The 12,590-nt window shown below is 40.0% G+C and overlaps 1 protein-coding gene across 9 annotated transcripts in view; it reads right to left on the bottom strand.

Annotated features, from left to right (window-relative positions):
• Positions 1 to 12,590, bottom strand: part of EXT2 (exostosin glycosyltransferase 2) — a 103,259-nt gene that overhangs the window by 5,165 nt on the left and 85,504 nt on the right. For all 9 annotated transcript variants that reach the window (XM_008179788.4, XM_024100469.3, XM_008179792.4 and 6 more), the window contains 3 exons: positions 9,239 to 9,382; positions 7,735 to 7,863; positions 6,543 to 6,625 (listed from right to left, as the gene is read on the bottom strand). In XM_008179788.4, coding sequence (XP_008178010.2) covers positions 6,543 to 6,625; positions 7,735 to 7,863; positions 9,239 to 9,382 — 356 coding nt within the window. The remainder of the gene's footprint in view (positions 1 to 6,542; positions 6,626 to 7,734; positions 7,864 to 9,238; positions 9,383 to 12,590) is intronic.

The raw sequence follows: 12,590 nt of genomic DNA, 5'->3' as shown, positions 1-12,590 counted from the left end.
AAGCCACCATCAAAGGCCCTGATTTTCAGAAAGTGCCGAAAATCCACCCTCTCAAAAACTGAGGCACCCAGAATCACTAGTTACTTTTGAAAATCTTGGCTGGGGTGCGTAATCCAAGTTGTGTGTTGAAGTCCTGCAGAGGGAATAGCACAGAGTTCCAGGAGCTAGATGGACTAGAAGAATGGTGTGTGAGAAGTTTGTACAACTGCTGTCCCTCAATGGCTTATGGAATACAGAGCCTTTCACTTCTAGGTTACTGATTCAACAGATATGTCAACAGATATGTGGTTTATTATCCCATTAAAACAAATAGGCAACTAATAATAACTGAAAGTCATTGTAACATAGCAACTGTTTGGTGGCCTGTGTGGAGTCAGTTAGTTGTCTCAGTCTAGTTCCTAATGGGCAGGTGTCCACATCATAAAAGCCACTGTCACAACTGGCACTAAATGGCAGCCCAACAGCAAAAACCAAAACTGAACGGATCCTCTTCCCTCCAGAGGTCAAAGATTAGGAAGAATGGCAGAAAACAGTGTAGGGAAATCTTATACTGCTGTGGCTCATACTGTACTTATTCTGGGGATAGACTATGCAATGCCAATATAGCACATGTAACCATCATGAAAGCTGCTTCATTATTAAAAGAAATTATAAAAGGAAAAATCCAAATTAAAATCCTTTATGAACCTTTACCTTCACTCACAAAAAGTTATTTCTCAGCAAACATCAGAACAAGGCTGAAGAACAGCATTTAAAAAAAAAAAAAAAGTGTCAGACACAAGTCACACAATGTGTCTATGGGGAGAAGTGCCTCCCCAGGAGGGGAGCTTTCATCTCCTGCATGGAGCTTAACAGGTCCAGCTTGCATTCTACAGGATCTGCCACTTCTGGACAACACAAAACAACACAAACACCTAAAGCATTAAACATTTTTGGCTCGGAAGCCAAGAAAACACAGTAGGTCATCTCATACACAGGGGCAGGTGTTTTGGCTGGCTGCTTTCATAGCTCTGCACATTTAAATTAACACACGCATCTTTGCTTCCAAGAATTATTTCATCTTTTTCTTACTTTGCCAACAACACAGAATTGTGCTCAACATGAAATTAAGTTAGTGTGAATTGAAAAACAAGATCTCAGTTGGCTTTTTAGCAGATTGGATCAGCTTTCTGGACAATCAAGCCTTTGAATCAATTCTCTCCCCTGTAACCACACCTAATTTTAGCATAACCTCTGAGACAAGAAAAGAGTTCAGTTTTCATCATCTAGTCACTCTTTTCTCCCTGCTGAGACTGCCAACAATGGGCCCACTCACAGATGGTTTTGCCGGGTGATCATCTGTCCTCCAGGAATAGGATGAAGATCACCAATTCTTTTCACATGTCACTAAACAGCCATCACCTGGTATCTGTGGGTCACTGTGCTGGTTTTGAAAAAGAAACCCCAAAGGAAAAACTCTGTACCACCATTATTAGCCCTGTACACCATCCATTTCACAACAATAGATTGATCCCCGGTCATTTGGGCTTGGTACTAACTCCTATGTCAAGACCAATGTGTGTCAGAACTTTTGCATACCAGACTACTGATTCCCTGGACTGCAGATGGACCTGTTATGGAACACTGTCATATACCCAAGGGCATCATTCTGGGCACTGGACATTACATAGTTAACTATAAGAATTGTTCTTCAAAGTTTCTTGTTGTCAAGGGCACCTCTCTCATTTAGAGTCTCTCCTAACATAACAGAAGGCAGTTGACATATCTGACTAGTGTCTGCATGAATTATAGATATGGATGCTAAGCCCTGAAACCAAATCAGAGTTCTATCCATTGTGAAGTTAATGGGAACTTGCACTGAGAATCCTGTGGTTTATTATCCCATTAAAACAAATGGGCAGCTTATGGGATTCCATAAAAAAAAAAATGCACGTTTTTTAGCTAGCGCCCACTAATTTCAAATAGACAGTAGGAACATGGGACTACATGGACCCTGGCAGTTGATTGGTATGTCAGCTCACACTCTTACAACAAGTAATGGTTTATACTGCTGAAGCCAGGTCAACCTAAACAGTAAGGGCAATCTTTAAAATATAAAAATCAAGTATGACTATATCCCAGTTGTGTATCACTGCAGTTCTTCTTCAAGGTGTAGTTGCTACATTCCTTTCTAAATTCCTCTAGCTGGATAATCAAGTAGTTTTATAAACAAGTTTGATTTGCTATTACTTTCTGACACTTTCTCCAGCTTAGTTATCTCCACTTGTAGAAACTTAAATGTGGAGAAGAACACAGTTTGAGAGTATACTCACTAAACAGTTAGTAACATTTTACTTTTGGGACACCAATATTGTTACATGATAGAAAACATATCCTTTTTATAAAATTATAATGTTACTTAGAACAACGCTTCCTTAGCTCTCGTCCCCTAACGCCCCTACTCTACTTGCGCAACATTGATGACATCTTCATCATCTGGACCCATGGAAAAGAAGCCCTTGAGGAATTTCACCATGATTTCAATAATTTCCATCCCACCATCAACCTCAGCCTAGATCAATCCACACAAGCGGTCCATTTCCTGGACACTACTGTGCTAATAAGCGATGGTCACATCAATACCACCCTATACCGGAAACCTACTGACCGCTACACTTACCTACATGCCTCCAGCTTCCATCCAGGACACACCACACGATCCATTGTCTACAGCCAAGCTCTAAGATATAACCGCATTTGCTCCAATCCCTCGGATAGAGACAAGCACCTACAAGATCTCTATCAAGCATTCTTAAAACTACAATACCCACCTGCTCAAGTGAAAAAACAGATTGACAGAGCCAGACGAGTACCCAGAAGTCACCTCCTACAAGACAGGCCCAACAAAGAAAATAACAGAACACCACTAGCTGTCACCTTCAGCCCCCAACTAAAACCTCTCCAGCGCATCATCAGAGATCTACAACCTATCCTGAAAGATGATCCTTTACTCTCACAGATCTTGGGAGACAGACCTGTCCTCGCTTACAGACAACCCCCCCAACCTAAAGCAAATACTCACCAGCAACCACACATCACTGAACAAAACCACTAACCCAGGAACCTATCCTTGTAACAAACCCCGATGCCAACTCTGTCCACATATCTATTCAAGTGACATCATCATAGGACCTAATCACATCAGCCATACCATCAGGGGCTCATTCACCTGCACATCTACCAATGTGATATATGCCATCATGTGCCAGCAATGCCCCTCTGCCATGTACATTGGCCAAACCGGACAGTCTCTACGCAAAAGAATTAATGGACACAAATCTGACATCAGGAATCAAAATACTCAAAAACCAGTGGGAGAACACTTTAACCTGTCTGGTCATTCAGTGACAGACCTGCGGGTGGCTATATTACAACAGAAAAACTTCAAAAACAGATTCCAACGAGAGACTGCTGAGCTGGAATTGATATGCAAACTAGACACAATCAACTCTGGATTGAATAAGGACTGGGAGTGGGTGAGCCATTACAAACATTGATTCTATCTCCCCTTGTAAGTATTCTCACACTTCTTATCAAACTGTCTGTACTGGGCTATCTTGATTATCACTTCAAAAGTTTTTTTTCTCTTACTTAATTGGCCTCTCAGAGTTGGTAAGACAACTCCCACCTGTTTATGCTCTCTGTATGTGTGTATATATATCTCCTCAATATATGTTCCATTCTATATGCATCCGAAGAAGTGGGCTGTAGTCCACGAAAGCTTATGCTCTAATAAATTTGTTAGTCTCTAAGGTGCCACAAGTACTACTGTTCTTTTTGCGGATACAGACTAACACGGCTGCTACTCTGAAAAATGTTCTTTGGGACAGAGACTGCCTTTTTGCTGTGTGTGTTTTAAAGGGACTAGCATAGAACCACAGATATACAAGACTGGAAGAGACCTGAGAGGACATTTAATCCAGCCACCTGAGCTGAGGTAGGACCAAGTATACCTAACATCATCCCTGACAGATGTTTGTCCAATCTGTTCTTAAAAACCTCCAATGATGGGGATTCCACAATCTCACCTGGAAGCCTAGTCCAGTGCTCACCTATCTTTATAGTTACAACGTTTTTCCTAATATCCAACCTAAATCTTCCTTGCTGCAGATTAAGCCAGTTAGTTATTTGTTGTCATACATTCAGTGGATACAGAGAACAATTAATCACTGTCCTCTTTATAACAGCCCTTAATACATTTGAAAACTTATCAGGTTCCCTCTCAGTCTTCTTTTCTCAAGACTAAACATGCCCAGTTTTTTTAACCTTTCCTCATTTGTGTTGCTCTCCTCTGGACTCTCCCCAATTTGTCCACATCTTTCTTAAAGTGTGATGCCCCAAACTGGACACAGTACCCAGCTGAGGCCTCACCAGTGCCAAGTAGAACGGGATAATTACCTACCACAGCTTACATATTACATTCCTATTAATACACCCCAGAATAGTATTTGCCTTTTTCGCAACTGCATCACATTAGTGGATCACAAATTGAATATGAGCCAACATAACCCCTAGATTCTTTTCTGCAGTAGTACTGCCTACCCAGTTATTCCCTATTTTGGAATGGTGCATATGATTTTTCCTTCCTAAGTGTAATAGGGCCCTGGCCCATAACAAACTCCTAGGTATTACTGCAATACAAACAACAACGATAATAGGAAAGAACTACTAAATCCACGTAGTCCATTCTTCAGCCAATACAGGATTGTTCCCTACACTATATTTTCTAGTGCTTCATCCAGTTTACATTTAAATTTCACAAGGCTTCCATACTCCTTCCTTGAGAAATTATTCTATACAATAACAGATCTCACTGTTAGGAAGTACTTCCTGATTTTCATCTGACTTTTTCCTTTTCTTAATGTAATCCCTTCTAGAGTAATATATTCTTGTAGCACTGTGAATAACTCATCTCTGTCCTTGGTATTTACACTCTTTGGTACCCGAAGACTGTTATAGCTCCATTTAGTCGTCATTTAGCAACACTGTATATACTTAGCTCTTTTAATCTCGTGTCATAAATCAATCCTTCCAGCCTACTAACCACTTTTGCAGCTATTCACTGAACTCACTTCAATATGTCAATATCTTTCTAGTAATGAACAGCACACAAATGAATGCAGTGTTCCAGGTGCAGTCTCATCAGTGTAATGTGGAGAGGGTCTGTAGATGTTATGGTGATAAGTGCATTCAAAATATCTACAGCTAGACAATTTCCTTCCTGTTTCATGACTTGATGCCACTACAGCTAAGACTTGCATTGGCCTATTTTACTGCCCTATCAGCCACAAACACATGTCTAATTTGTTGTTTACTATCATCACTAGTGTAGATCTCCCGCGGCATTATTGTTTCCATTGTTTCTTCCTCCCATGAAGGGGAGGCATGTGTGCATTTCAGATTATTTTTCTCCAGATGTGTTTGTGACCAAATGCATTATTCCGTGCACTTGATAAAGTGAGAATGACTGATAAAAAGTAGTCTGAACATAAAATATGCAGCAGTATAACTGATCGTGGAAGGAAGGAAGGATTATATATACTAACCACTCAGCAGACTATAGCCATGAGGCCTGCAGAGGAGACAACAGACTAAAGAGCTCATGTGGACATGCTTGAGGTATGAAGGTGTGTCAGTTCTGGGATTCTGGCTAAATTCCAAACAAATAATTAAGAAGTAATATTTTATTCTCAGATAGCCCTTTATATACAAGCATCTCAAAGCACTTTACAAAAGGTAAGTAAATATTTTCCCTGTTGAGAAGCTGAGGCACAGAGAGCTTTAGTGGCTTTCCCAAAGTTACAAAACTAGTCAACTGCAGAGTGCAGAACAGAACTCAGATGTCTTCTGATTCCCAATATTTTCCTCTAAACCCTTTACAAAACTGCCTCTCCAAACACAGATCACCTTTCAAAAATATTTCTCTGTCATATAATGTTGCAACCACTGTTAAATAGCTGCCATGTTCAACCACACAGGTGACTGCACTTCAGCAGGAGAAGTGGGCTTTGGGATCTTTGGAGGAAAGAGACTGTATAAACATCAGTTATTATAGCATCAATAACACTTTCCCTTTATCAGTCATTTTTATCCTTGTTGGCCAATTGCTCTCTGACAGTTTATCAACTTCCTGTGTTTTTAAAAATATTTGAACTTTCATTACATTTAAATTTCCATTATAAATTGAAAAATTTGTATAAAAAATATTGTTGGCAACCTAAATTTCATACAATCTATGTGTTTTACAACCGAGCTGTTGAACTGGGTGCCCTTTCAAAACTTTTCCTTTAAGCAGATTACTTGTCACTACAGATCATGTGCAGTGCGCCCCATTACCCATTGTAGGAATGACCCCATACGTGGGTAGACCAGATTTAGACAGCAATTTCAGAGTTCAGCAATATGGACAGTGTGCACTTTTAGTCCTAATTTCAGCGAGACCCAGAAACTGGCCCTGGGAGTCACAGTGAGGCACCCTCAGCAATGAAAGGAGGCCCACTCACCTTTCCACCATGTGTGTCTGGTCCAGCGACAATCCATCTATGGCTGTGCACTCTGGACATTTAAACTTCTTTCGTGGGGTCACCTGCACAAAGGCACGACAGACGTCATCGACAGACGGGATATTAATCCCCTTGGTTGGAAAGTATAGCAATGCCTCTGAACATGCCTGCAGTGTAAGTCGAGCACTCTCGAAACTAAAAAAAGCCATGCCATTCCCCCATTCAGCTCCATCTGGCCCGGCTAACTGCAAAATTCACAGGGGCCCAATAAAAATGGTTTGGAGGGGTTTTGCCTTCTGTAACTGAAAAGAAGTGGCGATGACAAGCTCCTTAATTCCTGTTTAATGACTGTTTTCTCACTGCCAAGGTCCCTGTATAAACACCATTTGTTCTTGCAGCCATAACAGTGATGAAATATAGCTTCCCATACTTCACCGTAACCTTAATCCAACAGACGCTCTTTTGCTCACTTGAGTTAATAGCTGACTGGCAAACTCTGCAAGACTTTCCCAATTGCATTGAGGTGCCAAATTACTCTACAGTGCCTTTGTACAGCTCAAAAACTTTTTCAGAAAAAACACACACTTTATCTTCTAAAGACTTTTCTAGGAAACACAGCCACCAGTCCCGGTAAATGATGATAGACAGGCGGGAAAGCGGACCTTGCTAATTGAAGTAATGCCTGGCAGCCTCTAAATCTCATTCCAAGTTGACACACTTTGAAATGAATGTACAGAGTGAATGTCCAGACCTGAAAACATGTCGAAATATGTCAGGAAATTAATTCAGGGATAAAAAGTTCATTTAAAACTGATCTTGCAATTAACATTCTTGCAATTAACATTCCTATAAATCAGCTGTTGCCAGTCACAATACACAGGGCCAGGATAGTTGGAGATTTTTCCCCCCTGGCAGTCTCAAAAAATATTTTTTTTTTTATAATTTAACCTATCCTCTCTGTGTAGGCAGCCACAATGATCAATAGTCAATCCTGTGTTCCCAATTGGCATGCTAGTCTCAATGAACTGGGCTATTCCTACTGTGGAAGGGAAACAGAACCATTCCAGAGGTAAAAGAGGAAGAAAGCAGATAAAAGAGGATATTCAAAACCCACTAAACTAAACTTACATATCAATTTGTGACATGTTTGCATTTGAGAGATACATCAGATAAAAGTTGCTGAAAATCAGACCTTAATAACCGCTTTGCCAGTAACATTTGCCACTAGAAAATTCATGGCGATATCTTCACAATTCATGTGGGCGTCCACCCAGTTCTTGATGTCTCCAGGCATTTTGTAGGTGTAAAGGTAGTTAAAATACTGCAGGATAGAAAGGCGAGGGAGAGGGGAGAAAGGAGAATGCAACTTTAAAATACAATTACAGTGACTGTCTCCCTGCAAAATATTCCAGTTATTGGGAATAGTAGACAACTAAGGAATGGAATGTGAGCAAACCCTGCTCCTCACAGTCTAGTGGTTGGAGCTGCATTTGTGACATTCCACCTTAAAAGTGAAAGAGTTGCTGCTTCCTTTTAGCCAGTCACAGCTTTAGCTTGCTATGCACAAATAGAGAGCCATCTTTGTGTGCCTAACAACTAGGCCTTCTTTGCCACGCCATGTGTAGAAAAAGGAAATATTTCTGCATTTGCTTTCTTCTTTTAAAACTTTAATTGCAATCCTATATTCACTGTGCAATAACACGTCCCACAAACTTTTACTATTTAATTGTGTTTTTCTATAAGTTCACCAAAATAGTTCTAGACAGAATAGTTGTTTCTATAGCAAGAGCTGGAGAATATAGCTTTAGGATATATTCAACTGGTTTTTGGATTGCTCTAGAAACTGTAACCATAGACTCACAAAATGAACCCCAAACAACAGAGCTACAGATGTGGACAAAAACACACCCCATCCTTTTAAATATTTAATATGGTGTATTGTTGGAGTCTCTTCTACACCTCCATGCACCTTGCTCGCTCTTAGGGTGCCTGAACCTTCTCACATTTCTAAGAATGCATCAGGTAATATTTTGTGCCTCCACAAAAAGGTGTATAGAAGCCATCACTGACAAAAGACAGAAAGGGATCAAACATTAGAGCCAGATTTTCAAATAGGCCCAGTTTATTCTCAGTGGAAGCTGCTGAGCCCTTCTGAAAATCTGGCCACTTTATTTAGATGCCCAAGTAGAGGAGCATCTCTTTGTAAATAAAGGACCATATTTTTAAACACAATTGCATTGCCATAATTAGGGTAAGCTTGCAAGAGTGGGTTGGAGGTTGAGAAAGACCTTTGAAAGTTCATGTATAAGTCGGGAGTTTCCCAAAAGTTGTATATTAAATTGCAAGCTCTTCAGGGCAGGGACCACATCTTCCTATATATTTGTACAGTACCTAGCTCAATGTGGGTGCTATCATAATATAAAAAATACATTGATTTTTCATTTTTTTCCTATTTAACCCCCCCCCCCACACACCATTCACACAGTACCTTCCTGTGCCATCAATATTACACCGCTTTTAAAAGTTTTGCGATGCCATCTATAGTAAATGACCAAAAAGGCAGCACAATAAAACTAAGACTTGAATTCTCAAATGAAAAACGATCAGAAATGTTAGTCTGACATGAAATATTATATCATCTTATAGGACACTGCATGGTCCACAAACTTCCTAATTATCTTGGAAATCAGTGCTACCTTGTGATAAAAAGCTGCTCCAGTAAGCACCATGGAGACTTCATTGGTCCACTCTGATTCATACTTCCATTTGTTCATCTCATGGTCCCACAGATGCAGGCGACCTGGATACCCAACCAGCCTGTCAGGAAACTCCCGCCAAACCTGCAGAGAGTAACAGAGGTGTTAAAGCCAGCAGTGGCACAAACAGTGAGCTAACTCAATTGAGATGATTCAGGGAAGCTACTTAGAGAAGTTACAATTATAGGTGTTCCCTGGACCACTTCACCAACTCCCATAGGGAAAAATACTCAAGCAGGTGAGGCAGCCTAGCATTTAGAGCTTGGAAGAATGCATTGTACATTTATGGACATTTTTGTTGTGTAATAGCTGTTCAGTCCTCACACTTTGTACAGTTCATCTTGCTTAGTAAACAAAAATCTTTTGATGAGTTTTTATAGCTCTGAACAAGAGTGTAGCTATTTAACTTACATTTTTTACACATGTTCCCACCACTGCAAATTCTCTGAGTTAGGTGTTAAATTCAAAAGCTAGGGATGGGAAAAACCTACTGGGTTCCAACCTATTAGGGTTCTTTCTCTCGGGCCATTGAAGGATTGTTCTTTATTTTCTACTGCTTTCTCCAGTCTAATTTTAAATGGCCCAAGAGGCTTCTATCATTTCCCTTAGAAAATTATAACACAAACTAACAAATTTCTCCATTAGGAAGCTTCCCCTGACTCAACCTATTTCTGCCCCTTCATTTCCTCCAAGCTCCCACGTGCTTCCTTAAATGATCCTAACAGCTTCATCTTTCAAACTGCTGCTACTCAGTTCATTCTGTGACTCTAATGTGAGCATTTGTGACATTAAAATTCACAGTGCCGGAAGAAGCTTCTATTGGGAAACAAGGAATTCTGAAATAATGAATGTCTGGGAAAGAAATACACGTAAGTAATTGTTTTATTTTGAGTTTGTTTTAAAAGAACCCGACATTTCCAAGTGTGGATGTGGCTCTTTAATTAATGCAAGAAGACAGGAAAACAGCACCAATTTTCCTGTTAAAGGGAACACAACTGTTCTGCTCAAAAAGAGTTAACATTGTTTAAGAGCCAAGCATGGTTAAAATGAAACTTTATACATGGTGGTTATGGCTACAACCTAATCTGCTTTCAGGGGTGACTTTGGATTTAATACGCCCCTTTCCTTTAACAGGGACATTTTCAAAAGCTACATGTTATATTTCTTTATATTCTTTAATGGGTACTTTGGTGAAGCTATTGCTACATGACAGGCATCTTTGCCCTTGACTTGTTCCAGGCAGCTGGATACAATCAAGATACCATCCTTGTCACTTCATACATTACTCTGCAGCTGACTACAGGATCAAACACAAGTGGGCAAGAACAGGGACAGGGCATCATTAATGCAGCCCCCATTCTACACAATGCTGGCCACATTAAACAACAGTCAATTTCCCAGGAGGGGAAAACGGATACAGTGTTCAAATTATTTACTAGGAGCAAATACTAACGAAATATATGGGATTTTCTATTTGCCAGTAACGATGGTAACATTTATTTTATGCTACTAATTTTAACTTTATAGCAATATTTTATCCCAGGGAGTGTCAGACCCACTTGGATATGGTGGGTAACTATTAAATCTTAAAATATAGTGTAGGGCCACAAACGTTTCTGATTCAGATTGGTGGGGTGCACATGCAAACTAAACCATTCGTGTCCAAGTTTCACTCTTTCTACATGTCAACAAGGAATTCCCTTTAACTGCTTCATCTTCATTCCATAAGCATTCTATCTTCATTCATCCATAAAGCTGGATTCACAGCAAAAGGGTTATCAAGAGTTCTATTTCACTGAAAGCCACATTGTGCAATTTCTCTGAAATTCCCTTAGTCAGGGCACCTCGTACATGTCAGTGCCTTTTAACTACATGACTTGGACTGTAAAAACTCTACTAAAGTATTTGGGAAATACAAGTAAGATAAAACAGTCAGTACTAGTTCTTGATCTGTCACTTATAGACTTCTACTGTAGGTACATTACTACTACTTTACATTTCTATATCCCTTTCCATTCAAAGATCTCCACACATTTTACAAATGTCAATTATTATAGTTTTGGAATTCCCCCTAGGAGGAAGATTAACAACCCTATTTTACAGATAAGAAAACTTGCCAAAAATCACACAGAAATCAGGAAAGAAAATCAGATCTTCTGACTCTGACCAGTACCTTAACCGTAAGACCACCTTTCCTAGTAATTACAGGGCATGATCTCAGTAGTATCTAAGTAATTACGTAAGAGATCTCTCTATTGGAAGGCTACTGCAGGCAAAAAATGTCTTTGGGAGCTTTATAGCTCTCAAGAGAGACGAGGCACTCAAGTTTTTGTCGTAACTGGGTGTCATCAGCTGATAAGGAACTATATGACTGTCAAAGAACCCAACGAAGGCTTAAATTACATTACACTGCTTCTTTATAACATAGCTTCAAAATATTCACGCACAGCAGAACAAGTATATAGCTCACACTTTCCCTCCAGAGTCCCACTGCACCTTTCCTAGGACTTATATTTTTAATTATTACAATTGAAATTTAAAAAACCCTACTATTAAAATACCAGTTCCCCAACTGTTGAACTGCACCACAACATAAGCTATTGAGGCTCAGCAAAGGATCTGAGAGAACACAACAGATTTGTAACACACACAGAGCTAAGAACTCCTGTACAAAGAATGACATGCATATTGAAGGCAGCTGAAGGAAGGATTAAACTCAACTACTGCTTCCCAAGGGACTGCAGTGCCCTTGTAGCACAGGAAAGGTTGCTTCATATTCCTTTTAGCTTTGCTGCTCCTTCAGTGAAAGATTTGCTAAAGTCCCACTTGACAAAGTAAAAACTAGGTTTTATGGATGGTGGCTTACAGTCTTCTAAAAGCACCAATGCAGGACGCACCACTAGCCTTCTGGCCTCTGGAAACTGACAGCTTGCAGCAGCTAAAATATATAACCCAGTTGTTTTAAACAAAGATTGCTTTTAAAACTACTGCTAGTGATCTCAATAGAAATGTTGTTTTTCTAATGTTCATCAGTAGTTCATTCGATGGCTGTTCTTGGAAGGACTCCAGATAGCTGCCATGTATCAATCTGCTAGGGAGTACTCATCTCACTAGTCAGCACTGTTCCAATGCTTCAGCATGATAGAGTATGAATGCTTTTAGACATGCCATCTTTCATAAAATCACAGAAATGTAGGGCTGGAGGGGTCCTTGAGAGATCATCCAGCCCACTGAGCTACAGTAGGACCAAGTCCACCTAGACCAATGGTTTTCAAACTGTGGGTTGGGACCC

Source organism: Chrysemys picta, chromosome 4 (assembly GCF_011386835.1).
Source record: "Chrysemys picta bellii isolate R12L10 chromosome 4, ASM1138683v2, whole genome shotgun sequence".
NCBI classification, from domain to species: Eukaryota; Metazoa; Chordata; order Testudines; family Emydidae; genus Chrysemys; species Chrysemys picta.
Note: the sequence above shows the minus strand (reverse complement) of the source record. Positions and strands in the feature narration are given on the sequence as shown.